Raw genomic sequence first — 15,811 nt, 5'->3', positions numbered from 1 at the left:
ATTACAGAATTCTTTTTGTACTCCAGGATTGTGCTGGATTATTGGTTTCTTTCTAAACAGTCGTGTCACCCAATTTTATGACTGCTTCTAACCAGTTGGTCTTCAATTTAATTTTTGACAAGTTCTTCTCGTTGGGGAAATTGCAAAGTGTTATGCCAACCTTGTTTTGTTTTAAATTTATCTCTTACTCAGCCTGGAAAACTTATTTTGAATTTATTTAATAGGATCGGGCTGCTTTGAATGTCACTGAATCTCTGATAACTGCGATAAGATTTGGTCTCCAGTCAACATCACGATCACCTCTAGATTTTGTACCACATCAGAAATGCTTATGGATGATAGATGCTAATACTTTGGATGATAATGGTCAGTAAGATGATTTTTTCATTTAATTAATGTATGAAAACAATGCAAATTTAAGTAAAATATGTATTATTCTCTTTGTGCAGATTATGATTTTTCTTTTCCCTTCTGATACCCGTTTCCAATTTTAATTGCATTTGTGATTGAATCAATAGTATGAACATTCTCGCTGTGTATCACTTTATTGATAACCTTAGTTTTGACTTGTTCCTTTTTTTGTTGTTCAGATAGTACAATGTTAAGTTGTACTGTTCATGAAATGTGGTTCAGATGGCACTCGGCATTGTGGACTGTGGCACATGAATATGATATGGTAGGGTGGAATTATTCAATCGGAAAGTGCATGTTTCATTGAAAAAGTGTCTAGCCCTGTTTTTTTGAGAATATTGATGTCATAGTTTTGTTCTCTGTTCCGCAGAAGAACATCAGAGGCAAATGGAACGAAATTCAAGGCCCTCTCGTTCTTTTCAAAGCAACAAGAACGGCAGTTTTGTCTAGCATTCTGTAAGATCAAAATTTGAACTTCATATATTTCCACATTTAAAATGAAGTTGTGTTGATTGCCTGCTTGTTTGGTGTTATTCATTGCAGTGCTGCATTTCTAGGATATTGGAGTAATGTATAATGTTCATTACACTGTCATCTTTGAGATTTTTTATTTTTGACTTGACTGAGATATAACATTTCCACCTGAGCTTGTCTACGAAATTATGAGATCCAGTGTCCCTTGATGCCTGTAATACTAAAGTTTTGGAATTTAGACAATCACATCATCTCAAAACAATATGAAGCAAAAGTTCCTCTGTGAAAGTAGTTCATGTAGGGTAAGTCAATAAACTGGGACGATAACGCTGGTGTTTAAAGTGAATGGATTTCAAATCCAAGGCGAGTCAGGTATTATATTTGTTGATTCAAAGGGGTAAATTTCTTTTTAAAGCAGATATTATTACATAGCAGCAAAAAATCTTTTGGGGAAAAAACTGGCAAACAATAAGTATAAGATTTTTTTTTATAAAATTGGGATTTAAATGTGAAAAATAAGAAAAAAATTGGATTAAAAAAACATAAAAAAATATAGAAAAAGAGACTACAAATTCTTGTTTTTGAAATATAAATGCATTTCAAGAGCATATAGATATAGACAAAATTGAGAATTGAGGCCATGAATTGTTCGTATATAAATTTTTTGTTGTTCATATTCATATCAACTCTTGCTGTTCCATCTATAAGCCCAAGTTATGATCCATGTTCTCAATAGAAAAGGTTCGTAAGCTTAATTTCTGTTTAGAAAAGTTAATCTGAACATGCATGTTACATGTAATATTGCTGTGATACTAAGGTATTTTTTTTCAATATCTAATACCTAAGTTACCGAATTGGAATCGGAATCGGGTACGTGGGTATGATACGTTGGTATGATATATATATATATTATTTTAATATATATGATTTTTTATTTTATATTATTTTTAATTTTTTAATTTATTATATAATTATTAACATGATGTTTAATAAATGATATTATATAATAGTTTAAATTTTAAGACTCTTATAATTTGTTATCAAATATTTTTAAATTATATATTAAATATATTCTAAATTAGAATGTTAAAAAAAAACCCATTAATATAGACGTATTTGTTATTTTTAGTACTTTCAGATTAGATAACACTTAGAAAATTAGAATTGTTGATAACTAGGTTTAATTAGATTTGTTGTTTTCAGATTTAAGCATAGAAACAGAAAATGAATGCATAAAGACAAGACAAAGATACCCTGGGAAAACCTCCTAGGAGGAAAAACCCAGCCTAAAAAGATCCATAGATCTGATTATGGTTTTGAATTCAACTGATAATTACACACTTATCTGGAGTATAGATGTTGCAGTCACAAGGGAGATGACATAGAGGCCTTCACAATTAGTTTGCTAATGGAGGTCATGAATTGCAGTTCTTCTAATCTGACTTGCTGTATGTAACAATGGTAGCAGCAACCCTTCTATGGAGTTCTTTATCTCTTGAAGATGATCTGGTGCCTTGCTTAAGTTCGCTGTCTTCTGTTACTGATCTGCACACCTCTTAGAATAGTTCTCTGTAAATTAATTGACTTGAATATCAATTTCGCTTCCTTAGTATATTTTGCACCTTGTTGCAAAAGACTGAATTGAATTGATGTTGTGTGAAGTGTATGCTTTATATATAGGAGTAGCAATACTTCTTAATCATGTCGGCCTTCTTGCAATTAAACATATTAATTCATTTAATTCCTTTTAACCGAAATGGATAGGGTCGGCCCTATCAAGGAGGCGTGGTGAGTTTGGATGTGGCGTGAAGACTTTTAGGTGGAGCCGAGAGGTATAGGGCCTGGCCCTATATGTAGGAGAAGGAGCTGGCCCCCTTTGGCGGATTCCAATGTTGCCCAAGGCAATAGGAATCCGCTAGGCCCTAATTATAACCAACACTTCCTCTTAATTAGGGCAGAGAGTCATAACCATAATCTTTCGTCTTGCACACAAGCATAGACTGGATCCACCTTGCATTGCCCGCAGAGAGTGGAGAGGATCTTTTATACCATCTTACATTGCCCGTAGAGGATGGTTGACCATCTTACATTGCCCGTAGAGGATGGTTTAACAATTACACTTCTCCCTGAGAAGTTTACAATACCACCTTGCATTGCCCGCAGAGGGTGTTTAACATTTACAATACCATCTTACATTGCTCGCAGACGATGGTTAATAATCTAAGTTGCCGGTTCGGGTTCGGGTTCGAAGAACCCGGAACGCCGGTACGGCAAAATTTTGAAAAGGGGTTTGGGTTCGTTAGTACAAAAACATGTAAATTTTTTATATATATATATATATTTTGATATTTGTGAAGCCTATAAGCATGAATTAAAATATGCATGTCACATAGCATCATATGAACAACAAAACAAACATAAACTTGTAATCATAGCATCATGATCATACCATAATTGATAATAGCATCATATACATCAAGTTTAATATCAAAATGACAAAATATTCAAGTATCATTGTTTCAACTTTCAACAATATAAACTTAAAGTTTAATCATCAAATGGATCATCTAATTCTTCATCCTCCTCCTCCTCCTCCTCCTCCTCATTGACATTGACATTACATGAGCCAATGCCACTTGCACTTGCACTATAAGTTGGCTCAATTTCCGAGTCATCAAGTGTCAATGCAAGAAGCTGAGAAGCAGGAGCATCCAAATCAGTATGCTCTGGCTCTATATCCCACATCTTTGTTTCCCCTTGTGTGTAGTCATGTTGTTTGTGTGAAAGAAGACGTAGGTTGGAATGCACATATACTAAATTCTCCGCTCTTTTTGATAGCAGCCTATTGTGCTTTACTGAGTGGATGAAAGAGTATGTGCTCCAATTTATTTGTGAAGCAGATGAACTAGCAACCTATGAAGACAAAGTAAACAATTAAAGTTATACATTAATAAAAATAAAATTACTAGCAACCCATGAAGACAAAGTAAACTATAAATAAACTAAAACTTGTAAATTTAAAATTTTAATTAATTAAACTTACTTGTGATAAAAATTTTATAGCGAGGGGTTGTAGGTGTTGGAAGCATGTGCCATGGAAGTACCACCAGCTATGAGCATCTTTCTTGGATCTATGACGAAGTGCATCAACACTTAGACCATTCCCATTTGCGAATTCTATGAACTCATTTGTAACAACATCTCGCAAATCATCATCGGGATATAGTCTAAGAAATGCTGCCTTATACCCATCAGATACTTCTAGATCTCTCCATGGTGGAATCCTTCTTGGTTTATCAAGAAACTGATTGCTATAGTACTTAGGTGTCAAGGCATAGGCAAGAAGGTGCAAAGGAGTGGTCATCTTATTCCACCTCTCTACAATAATTACTTCCAGTTCTTTGAAGAATTTCTCCTGAGGATCATTCTCTTTTTCATTTATAGTGACCTTTATTTTTTCAAGCATTGAATCAATGCCATCATAAATCTCACCTATGCAAGGCCTATCCATGTTTGTATAGTGAATCATGCTCATGATGGGCTCAGTGATACTTAGGAGATATGTAACAATATCCCACCATTTCTCATTCAATATTCTATCCCTAATTTTTTCTGCCCTCTCAGTGCTACTTTGCTTCCATACAGTCCAATTGGTGCTGATCACCATATTGCATAGTGCCACTCTAACTTTCACAAGTCATCTTAAGACGATTGTGTTTGATGCAAAACGGGTCTCAGCAACCTATAACACAAATTAATGCCAAATGATTAAAAAATAAAGCCAAACTTTAAAGAAGAATACACAATATAGCTTGCACAATGATATTATTAACATTGAAAATTCAAAAAAATCAGAAAATGTAAAATTAAATTACTATTTCACTTACCTTCAATAGCTCCAAATTCGAATAGGTTCTAAAAATCCCTTGAGACATGTGGTGGTTTGTGATGAACATCTGGATGTCCTCAGCCTCTGCATACACATCTCTGATCCATTTTATTTTTTGCCCAATCCTTTGTAGCATAAGATTGAGTGAATGTACCGCACAAGGTGTCCAAATGATGTGATCATAGCATTGCTCAACCAACAAACCAGCAGCTCTACAATTTTTTGCATTGTCTGTTATGACTTGGACAACATTGCGAGGTCCCACAGACTCAATGGCAGAGATGAGAATTTCTGCAATAAATTGGCCATCTTTTATTTGGCCCTCACAATCCACAGCTCTCAAAAACATTGCCCCTTTAGGGGACACCGCTATGACATTGATCAAGGGACGGTTTTTAGCATCTTTCCACCCATCTGAAACAATTGTTACACCTGTCTCAACCCATGAATCCCTTATGGGTTTCAATGCATCTTCAACCCTCTTCACCTGTTTCTCCAATAATGTTCCACGTACCTTCTCATAAATGGGGCCCTTATACCCTCTTGGTGCCTCATTAACACTTTTTATCATTTGCTTCCAATATGGGGAGCGAACAACATTGAATGACAACCCATTTGCATAAATGCACCTTACTATATCTTGATCAGCATTGTCTCTACTCTCATTTTGGAATGCGGTTTCTAAAGGCCCCTTTGTTCTTTTACGTGTCAATGGTGGTTCACTTTGAGGTTCATTTGTGGCAAAGAAGGGGTGGTCTTCTACTACAATACTGGGATTAGAAGGGCCTTGCATTCCCCTTGTTTTCTTTGATGCGGTTTGGTTCAATCTACGGGCTTCCCTCTCTTCTGCCGCCTCATGCTCCCTAATATATTTCATCACTATCTCATCTAGTATAGGTTTACCATTTTTTCCAGGGCATTTTTTGATGCCTCTTCCTTTTATTCCACACAAATGGCCTACCACCCGATAATATGAACTATTACGTTCAATATCACATCCATGGCATTTCCAATGGAATCCCCCACCTCCCAGAAGTTGTTTTATAATGTCCACATATTTCCATAAGGGAGAATTTGGATCATTTCTTTGTTTTGCAATTATTTGTTCATTGCCAATGGAGGAAGATGTAGATGACTTTCTAGTTCCTATGGCAAGAAATAAAATAAACATATTCAAAAACAAAAACAAAATAATGAAAAAAAATTCAAGTTTCATGTTTGACAATTTGTGAAACAAAAATAGTTGGAAAAAAATGTTTAAAAACCTACCTCTTGCAGCCAATGGAAGCTTGAAAATGTATGGAAATGATGTTGCAACACTTGTTGAAGCTTCTAAAATCAGTCTTCAACTCCTCCTCTTTGATCTTGGAAGCCAAATTTTGTTCAACCTTTCTTCAACCTGCTCTCATAAAAAATTTGTTTGCAACACAAATGAGGTGAAATGTGTCAATAAAGTGTTTTAGAAGTGTTTTTTAGGTTATAATTTTCACTTTTTAAAAGGCGGAACTGAAAAAAAATTAAAAGTTGCTTTGTTTTTTAACTTTATGGGCCGCCCAGCCGCCCGGGTTCGACTGGGTTCGACCAGGGTCAAACCCACCCTGGGTTTTTCGAACCTTGGTCGAACCTAGGTCGAACCGGACCCGTACCACGGACCCGGGCGAACCCGGACCTGTACCAGGGCGTCCCAGGGGCGAACCCGGTAACTTAGTTAATAATTATACTTCTCCCTGAGAAGTTTTCAATACCACCTTACATTGCCCGCAGAGGGTGGTTAACATTTACAATACCATCTTACATTGCCCGCAGAGGATGGCTAATAATTATACTTCTCCCTGAGAAGTTTACAATACCACCTTACATTGCCCGCAGAGGGTGGTTTTATACAATACAAAGTATCACTGAAATTGAGACTCCCTCTCAATTGGAGTTTCATTTTCCACAATACCAAGTCTATCCCTGAAGTACACAAAATTCACTTTGGATAGAGGCTTGGTAAGAATATCTGCAACCTGCTCATCAGTGCTGACATACTTCAGCTGAATAGCACCTCTTTGCACCATATCCCAAATAAAATGATAATGGGTTTCCACATGTTTTGACCTGTTATGAAACACTGGATTGATAGACATTTTAATACAACTCTGGTTATCACAGTGAATAACTGTAGGATCCCATGGCTGACCAAACAGCCTAGCAAGAAGCTTACGAAGCCACACTGCTTCTCTGGAAGCTACACTTGCTGCAATATACTCAGCTTCAGCAGTACTCAATGCCACTGAGGATTGTTTTCTGCAAGCCCAAGAGATCACTGCAGAAGCCAAGCTAAAACAAATACTGGAGGTGCTTTTCCTGTCTTTGACGCTTCCAGCCCAGTCTGCATCAGAATAACCTTCCAAGGTTATTGGTGTGTTAAGTGGATACTTCAGCCCAAAACCAACTGTGCCTCGCAAGTATCTTAGGATATGCTTGGCTGCAATAAGGTGAACATGCTTGGGCAAGCTCATGAATTGGCTGAGAGCATTCACAACAAAACATATGTCTGGTCTAGTGTTAACTAGATACATCAGTGATCCAATCAACTGTCAGTACTCGGATGGATCTGCAAATTCAGAGTTAGCTACAGAAACACTTAACTTCTTTAAGTTAGATTCCATAGGAGTAGACATTGGTTTACAATCCATCATTCTAAATCTTTTCAAAATGTCAATAGTATACTTTCCTTGACTTAGAAAAATTTCGTTAGATCTTTGCCATACTTCTAGACCTAGGAAATAATGCATTAGACCTAAATCTTTCATTTCAAATTCTGAAGCTAGTTCTTTCTTGCATCTAATATTAAGTTCATCTTTACCAGTAAAAAATAAGTCATCCACATAAAGAACTAGAATTAGCATTTCATCATTGGCTACTTTAAAGTAAATGTTAAGAGTCAGCATCATTTTTACAAAAGCCTAGACTTAGCAAATATTTATCAATTTTTTCATACCAAGCACGAGGAGCTTGTTTAAGACCATACAGAGCTTTCTTTAACCTGCACACATGGGTTAATCTATCCTGAATCTCATATCCCTCAGGTTGCTCAATATAGACTTCTTCCTCAATGACACCATTGAGGAAGGCAGTCTTAACATCCATCTGATGTAGTTTCCAACCCTTAGCAGCAGCAATAGCAATTATCGTTCTAATGGAAGTATATCTAGCAACAGGAGCAAATGTTTCTTCATAGTCTATGCCTTCCTTTTGGGAAAAACCACGCGCTACAAATCTAGCCTTATATTTTTCAATACTACCATCGGCATTATGTTTAATTTTAAATAACCATTTAGAGGAAACAACAGATTTACCTTTGGGTCTGGGCACAATGTCCCATACATCGTTCTTGATGATTGACTGATATTCTTCATCCATAGTAAGCTTCCAGGCATGATGACTTAAGGCTTCTTCAACATTGCAAGGTTCAGTTTCAATGAGATTACACATTAAAGAAGCGTAGTTGGAAAATACTTGAGGTCTCTTAGTTTCACGGAAGGTGCCACTTGGAGCAGCAAATCTTTCAGCTTCTTGAATGGTGTTTCTTACCCAAAGTGGCCTCTTTTTGGTAACGACAATGTCACTAGGAATATTAGTGGGATTCATGGATTCTGGAGGATCATCATGATCATCTTGAGGTGGAGGTTCAACTTGCTCCCTCTGAATCTCAGGGTCAACTTGCTCCCTCTGAATCTCAGGGTTAGTATCAATATTTATATTTTGATTATCATTAGATTCATCAATAACACAAGAACCTTTCGATTTCTTAAAAGCAATGTCTTCTTCAAATGTAACATCCCTACTTACCTCAACATACCTTTGACCTGGGATGTAAATCGTGAATGCCTTGGAGGATTCACTGTATCCGACTAGCATGCCTTTCTTTCCGGAGGGCTCCAACTTTGATCGCTTTTCCTTGGGCACATGAACATAGACGGGACTTCCAAAGATTCTGAGGTGACTAATGTCTGGTTTGGATCCCGTGAAGGCTTCTTCCGGGGTCATGTTCTTTAGAGCACGATGAGGACATCTATTCTGGATATACACTGTTGTTGTAGAGGCCTCAACCCATAGAAAGGTCTGCAAGTCTTGATCGTGGATCATAGCCTTTGTAGCCTCTACAATGGTCCTATTCTTCCTTTCAGCAACACCATTTTGTTGAGGATTGTATGGAATACAAAACTCCCTTTTAATTCCTGACTCAACACAAAAATCATAAAAGCTACCGGAGGTGTACTCACCTCCATTGTCAGATCTTAAACATTTAATTCTTTTACCAGATGAGTTTTCAGTTAATGCTTTAAACTCCTTAAATTTACTTAAGACTTCATCAGATTCTTTAGATTTCAAGAAGTAGATCCAAGTTTTCCTAGAGAAATCATCTATGAAGATTACATAATAAAGAAATCCACTAGGAGATGCTATAGACATAGGACCACATAAATCAGAGTGAACAAGTTCTAGTTTGTCTTTAGCTCTATTTTCACTTTTATGAAATGGATTTTTAACATTCTTGCCAATAGCACAACCTTTACAAGTGTTATCATGAACTTGACTGAGTTTAGGCATACCTTTGACTAACCTTTCAAGGGAAGGAAGAGCTTGATAATGTAGATGTCCAAGTCTTCTATGCCATAACTCACAAGATTCCGGAGCCTCATTAATGAGGGCTTGAATAGGGTTAGTAGAGAGCTTATAAAGACTATCATATCTATGACCAATTATACGAGCAGATTTAAAACTAGCTTTCTTAGACCAAGCAAGAACTTTTCCCTCAGAAAATGCAATTTGATAACCTTTATCTTCTAGAGCAGAAATGGAAATTAGGTTTCTTTTAATTCCAGGAACAAACAATATATCATTGAGATGCAAGGAAATACTAGAATCTAAATTTAGAGAAGTAGAGCCAGAACCTCTTACTGAATAACGAGCGTCATCACCAATTACCACGTGAAGGCTGGTATCCTTTTCTACTAGGCCTGAAAGGTGATCACAGTAACCTGTGATGTGTCTGGAGGCACCACTGTCAATCAACCATGTATTGCTATCTGAGGAAACACTGCTAGATAGAGCGGAGATGAATAAGAAGTCATCATTTTGTTCTGAGACTTCATTTAGGTTTGCTTCACTTTGGTTAGGGTTATTTTGACATTCCTTAGCATAGTGACCGAATTTGTCACATCTAAAACATCGCACACGCGAAGTATCTCTTGGTTTCTTCCAAGGGTGTTGGGAACTAAACGGTCTAAATTCCCTATTTCTTTTAGGATAAGGTTGCTTCCAATTTCCCCCTTTCTTGCATTGGGCTGCAAGCATGTGATGATCATCTACATGGGGGCTCTTGGTTTGTCCTCTTGTGATGAGGCGAGACTCTTCTTGGATGCAATCATTCTTAAGGCGATCAAGGGTAGGTAACTCAGACCTGCCACTTATGGTTTGGATAAATGACTCCCATGAGTGAGGTAGACCATTAAGGGCAATCATGACAAGGTCTTTGTCTTCCATGTTATGGCCAATTAAACCTAGCTGATTCTTTAGTTCTGAAATTCTCATAAAGTAGGAAATAACAGAATCTTCTTTAGCCATTTTGATATTAAGTAGTTGTTGTCTTAAAGTAATTGCCCTACTGAGATTGTTAACTTCATATGTACCTTGTAGATGACTGAACATTTCCCTTGCAGTGGTAAATGAGGCAATAGAGGTGACGAGGTGGTCTTTGATTGAATCAATGAGAATTTTCCTGGCCTTGACAGCATCCTTTTTGAATTGTTTTAACTCAGCTGCATCTGTAGGCTCAGTTAGCTCTTTCGCTTCTATGAATTGGAGAAGATCTTCTTCCTCAAGAGCCAACTTGATTCGAACTTTCCATGCAGTAAAATTTAGATTCCCATCAAGCCTATCTTCAACTTTCAGCCCCATTGACCTGACCTGCAAATGCGACAACAATTTGGAAATAAAGGAGTACTGAATTCTAAATCTGAAGTTTGATCTAACCTAAAGCTCTGATACCATGTTATTTTTAGTACTTTCAGATTAGATAACACTTAGAAAATTAGAATTGTTGATAACTAGGTTTAATTAGATTTATTGTTTTCAGATTTAAGCATAGAAACAGAAAATGAATGCATAAAGACAAGACAAAGATACCCTGGGAAAACCTCCTAGGAGGAAAAACCCAGCCTGAAAAGATCCACAGATCTGATTATGGTTTTGAATTCAACTGATAATTACATACTTATCTGGAGTATAGATGTTGCAGTCACAAGGGAGATGACATAGAGGCCTTCGCAATTAGTTTGCTAATGGAGGTCATGAATTGCAGTTCTTCTAATTTGACTTGTTGTATGTAACAATGGTAGCAGCAACCCTTCTATGGAGTTCTTTATCTCTTGAAGATGATCTGCTGCCTTGCTTAAGTTCACTGTCTTCTGTTACTGATCTGCACACCTCTTAGAATAGTTCTCTGTAAATTAATTGACTTGAATATCAATTTCGCTTCCTTAGTATATTTCGCACCTTGTTGCAAAAGACTGAATTGAATTGATGTTGTGTGAAGTGTATGCTTTATTTATAGGAGTAGCAATACTTCTTAATCATGTCGGCCTTCTTGCAATTAAACATATTAATTCATTTAATTCCTTTTAACCGAAATGGATAGGGTCGGCCCTATCAAGGAGGCGTGGTGAGTTTGGATGTGGCGTGAAGACTTTTAGGTGGAGCCGAGAGGTATAGGGCCTGGCCCTATATGTAGGAGAAGGAGTTGGCCCCCTTTGGCGGATTCCAATGTTGCCCAAGGCAGTAGGAATCCGCCAGACCCTAATTATAACCAACAGTATGAAATTAGAAATTTAGAATAATAAAAACAAATTTTGCGGCATACACAGAAGCGACATTAAAAATGACTAAAAAATTTTGGTCTGCTTTGCAAATGGATCCAGACGCATCACTCCTGAGTTGTGACTGGGCGCTGAAATCGCGCATGGATCTCCCTAAACTCCTAGGGATGAATAGGGACATTCTGAATTATCCTTGCTATGTCCGCTCGCGAATTCCAGATTAAGATGATGGCAAACACATCAATGAACAAGAGACCCGTGACCAAGCACAACCTAATCACTAATGCCCTCGTGTCCTAAGCAGATTGCGAGTTTTACAAACATTGTGGTCGTTTATGGAGAAGTATATATATATATATATATATATATATATATATATATATATGTATGTATAAGCATATGTATGTATATATGTGTATATATATGCATATACATACATACATATATATAACATATATAGATACATATACATATGCCCTCGTGTCCTAAGCAGATTGCGAGTTTTACAAACATTGTGGTCGTTTATGGAGAAGTATATATATATATATGTATGTATGTATAAGCATATGTATGTATATATGTATATATATATGCATATACATACATACATATATATAACATATATAGATACATATACAAGTATGTATATGTATGTAGAAGTATATGTATGTATATAAGTATATTTATGTATATATATACATACTGATACATATACATATATATATAAATACATATACATATACATAGATATACATACATATACATATATATATGTAGTATGTATGTATGTATATATATATATATAGAGAGAGAGAGAGAGAGAGAGAGAGAGAGAGAGAGAGTATGTATAAGTATGATCTAGTGTTAGTTGTTGAATTGTAGCCAGTTGCTCGAGTGAGGTTGGACCAGAGCCAGCAGACCAATGAGGGTAGAGCTGGTATGAGAACATGCCTGGCACATGAAAAACAGAAGTTGAGTGGTAATGGATGGAGATAAAAGCCTAGTGCTGGGTGACCCTGCATCAATTCTCTCACTGGGAGGCTGAATCAGTCAGTACCTTCGGGATGGAAACCCTCAGGGTGATTCATAGTGCAGAGTTAAGCAGTAATGTGCATATTAATATCTGGATTATCAGAGCATCAATTTATTTTGTCACATAACTTCATCAGGATCATCTGGATTATCAGAGCATCAATTTATTTTGTCATATAGCTTCATCAGGATCCTCAGAAGCTTTTAAAGATTAGGACTATATATCAGATTAATGTTTTCAGATTTGTTAATTGTATCAGATGGATAGATTTCAAGTTGTATGTATGTTTTTGATATTTTAAATAAAGAAAATTCTAAAAATATTTACTGCTGTAGTCTTGTTGGGTTTGTTTAATTACTTCTGTAGTATTTCTGGTTTTGTTTTTTAGTACATTCTGTATAGGTTATTATAGCTTAAAATCTGTCTAGCCTTTCTGCCATGAAGTCTACCTTAATTTTTCAATTTATGAGGGCATTACTTGATTTTGGCTTGCTTTCTACTAAAGCCAGGGAGTTTATAAATGAACCAAAATATTCAGAAGATTGCAATAAAATGGAAGATCAGGAAGGCTTTTTAATGGGAGACTGTGATATCCCCATCCTAGTCAGGACTTTAGAGTTGATGAGTTAGCTTATTTCTTGGACCCTCGTAGGCTAACAGGGTATGGACAGAGGGTCATGGAGATAGTGGATGGAGGATGTTGTTCTTCAGTTCAGTGTTGGGTTCAGTTTAGGTTTCGTTTGAGCAGTTTCTGACTCTGATTGAGAGATTTGCTATTTATAGATGGGAAATTGGCTTTTTTTAGACAGGTCCCTGGTCACATGGGTTTTGTGAGCTTTATCTCCAGCTTCTGACGGTTCATCTTTTGGAGTCATATTGAGAGAGAGATTAATTTTTCAGTGAATTATAGGATATATTTAATTAATGACGTTTATTATAAAGTCACATTGACTTTTTAATAAAATATTTCACTTAAATTTATTTAAGTGACTTTTTAATTCTCTCTATAGTTGGGCACCCATATTGAAAAGTGTTTTAACACTTAATGAATCTTTACAACCGTAAAAGCAACCCTAAATTGCAAATTGTGGGTTTTGCATAAAGCCGTCCCTTTTGAGAAATCAAACTCATTATTGATTGAATATTTGATATCTCATCTCTCTCTGGGTTTTGGAGTCTGAGGGTTTCAGACTGGATTCTTCATTGGAGAATGTCCACTCTTCAGTGCATGGTGACGGTGAGACTGAAAGATCAGTTGAATTGTTGCAGCTGTGGTTGGCTTCATTCAGAAGTCAAATTGGTGATTATTGCAGGCAGATCTGACTTCTTCAGGCAGATCGGTGATAGGGTTTAATTCTTTGTTATTGCTGTTTCTTTTTGCGAGTTTGGGTATCTCTTTTCCAAGACTCACAATTTGCTCATCTTGGCACCATCTTTCATGCTGTTTGGGGCATCTAGTTTCTTAATAAGAGCAGATCTGATATGTTTCCTGAATAATTGATTTGGGCTTTTTGCTGCTGATTGTAAATAATCAGATTTTAAACAAAAAAGCAAAAGACTCCAGGTATGCTTGTTAATTATTCTTCAATTATTGTTTCAGAATGCTTTGCTTATCTTGTATTTTCAAGCAATTATTGAATCTCTATATATCGAAAGGTTTAAAAAAAAAACAAACAAATACACAAACCCTTCTTCAACTTCTGTCTAGTTCTATTAGATAAAATATAAAATTTAATAAAAATTGCAGCAGCAGAATAGTAGTACCAGCAGGGTTCACCACAGGGACAAAATTGCATTGAAGTACTCCCATATTATGAATTTATTTTCCTGCTTCATGCCCCTAAATGAAATTTAAGCATGTTTTCCTTGTCTTGACAAGGTTGGCTCATATATATATATATTAGTTAACATGAATTTCCTATTTGAGTTCAGGAATTCAAATACATTGTTTGTCAATTCATATGCCTTTTCTTATCTATATATTGGTTTCTGTAACAGAGAGCCATTGCCTTCTGTTAAGGATCATAGCATCAAACTACTTCAGCTTAAGGTGGCTTCAGCTCATGTTTGGAGAGATTTCAAACTTAGGGGCGGTCTATGCAAGTTTGTTTTGTGTACAGCCAGTATCCTTTTACAACAGGTGTTTTTTTACAACTAGGCCCTCACTGGTTATTTCATTTAGCTCTATAACTAATGGTTGTTCTTTCTCCCTCAGATAATACTTGCTCATAATAAGTCTTTTAACAAAGGTCACATGCAAGAGATCCAGTCAATATTCTTTTCTCTACATCAAAATGCTGCCAAGGTGAATGAATCGCTCTTTGGGTTTAGTTTTACTATTAGGCTATTTATCTTCCCAAAATTAAGAGTTAATGTAGCTTTAGATTTGCTATTTATTGTGCTGTTTTTCTGATTCTTAGGGTTTAGGGCAAATTTTTATAGTATTTTACCCTTCTCTTAGAAAGAAATTATGCTAATTTGCATCTACATGTTTTCTCAGGTTAATGAGGGATTTGATCAACAGTTGCTAGAGCGCTTGAAATCGCTTCTCAAAGAATCTAAGCATGAAAGACTAGCTGGATTGAGCAAGTCCTTTATTCAACCATTGATGCAAGAATTATATTCATGTTTTCCAATGACTGGCGAATCTTCTTGTAAGGCTCTAGTGATTGTTTGAGTCTAATACCATATGCCAGCTTCTAATAATATGTTATATTTTATGACTATGATGGGTTTTCATTGTCATTTTTAGCAGATTCTTTGTTCAAGTTGGCTCGGGTATGGTTGCTTCTTGGTGGATTGCGGCTACGGCTATTAGTGTGCCCACATATAGTTGATCCAGTTAAAAAATCAATGCACAAATACAATCAGCTTTTGGAGAAAATATCACAACTTGAAATTGATATTAAGGTAATTTAATGACAACATAAATTTAATAATTTTTGGTTGTTCTACAATTAGTATTTAAGTTGTAAGCTGATTTTAGTTATATGCAAAATATCAAAATATGTTTTTGACACTCGATGGGCAAAATAACATGCTGCAATTCTCATGTGTCTGCCATTCACAGAAATTTCAAATCAATTGTTTTGCTTATTCAGGTCTTCTTTTTCCAATTGAATGTAATTATGTATCTTT

The 15,811-nt window shown here is 36.1% G+C and overlaps 1 protein-coding gene across 3 annotated transcripts in view; it reads left to right on the top strand.

Annotated features, from left to right (window-relative positions):
- The window catches only part of LOC131060795 (midasin), a 198,644-nt gene that overhangs the window by 130,582 nt on the left and 52,251 nt on the right, over positions 1-15,811 (top strand). For 2 of the 3 annotated variants that reach the window (XM_057994198.2, XM_057994195.2), the window contains exons 39-45: positions 225-366; positions 591-676; positions 782-867; positions 14,672-14,813; positions 14,889-14,978; positions 15,174-15,327; positions 15,426-15,583. In XM_057994198.2, the coding sequence (XP_057850181.2) occupies positions 225-366; positions 591-676; positions 782-867; positions 14,672-14,813; positions 14,889-14,978; positions 15,174-15,327; positions 15,426-15,583 (858 nt within the window). The remainder of the gene's footprint in view (positions 1-224; positions 367-590; positions 677-781; positions 868-14,671; positions 14,814-14,888; positions 14,979-15,173; positions 15,328-15,425; positions 15,584-15,811) is intronic. The other variant, XM_057994197.2, reaches the window with a different exon arrangement.

This window comes from Cryptomeria japonica, chromosome 10, assembly GCF_030272615.1.
Source record: "Cryptomeria japonica chromosome 10, Sugi_1.0, whole genome shotgun sequence".
Classification (NCBI taxonomy): domain Eukaryota; kingdom Viridiplantae; phylum Streptophyta; class Pinopsida; order Cupressales; family Cupressaceae; genus Cryptomeria; species Cryptomeria japonica.
Note: the sequence above shows the minus strand (reverse complement) of the source record. Positions and strands in the feature narration are given on the sequence as shown.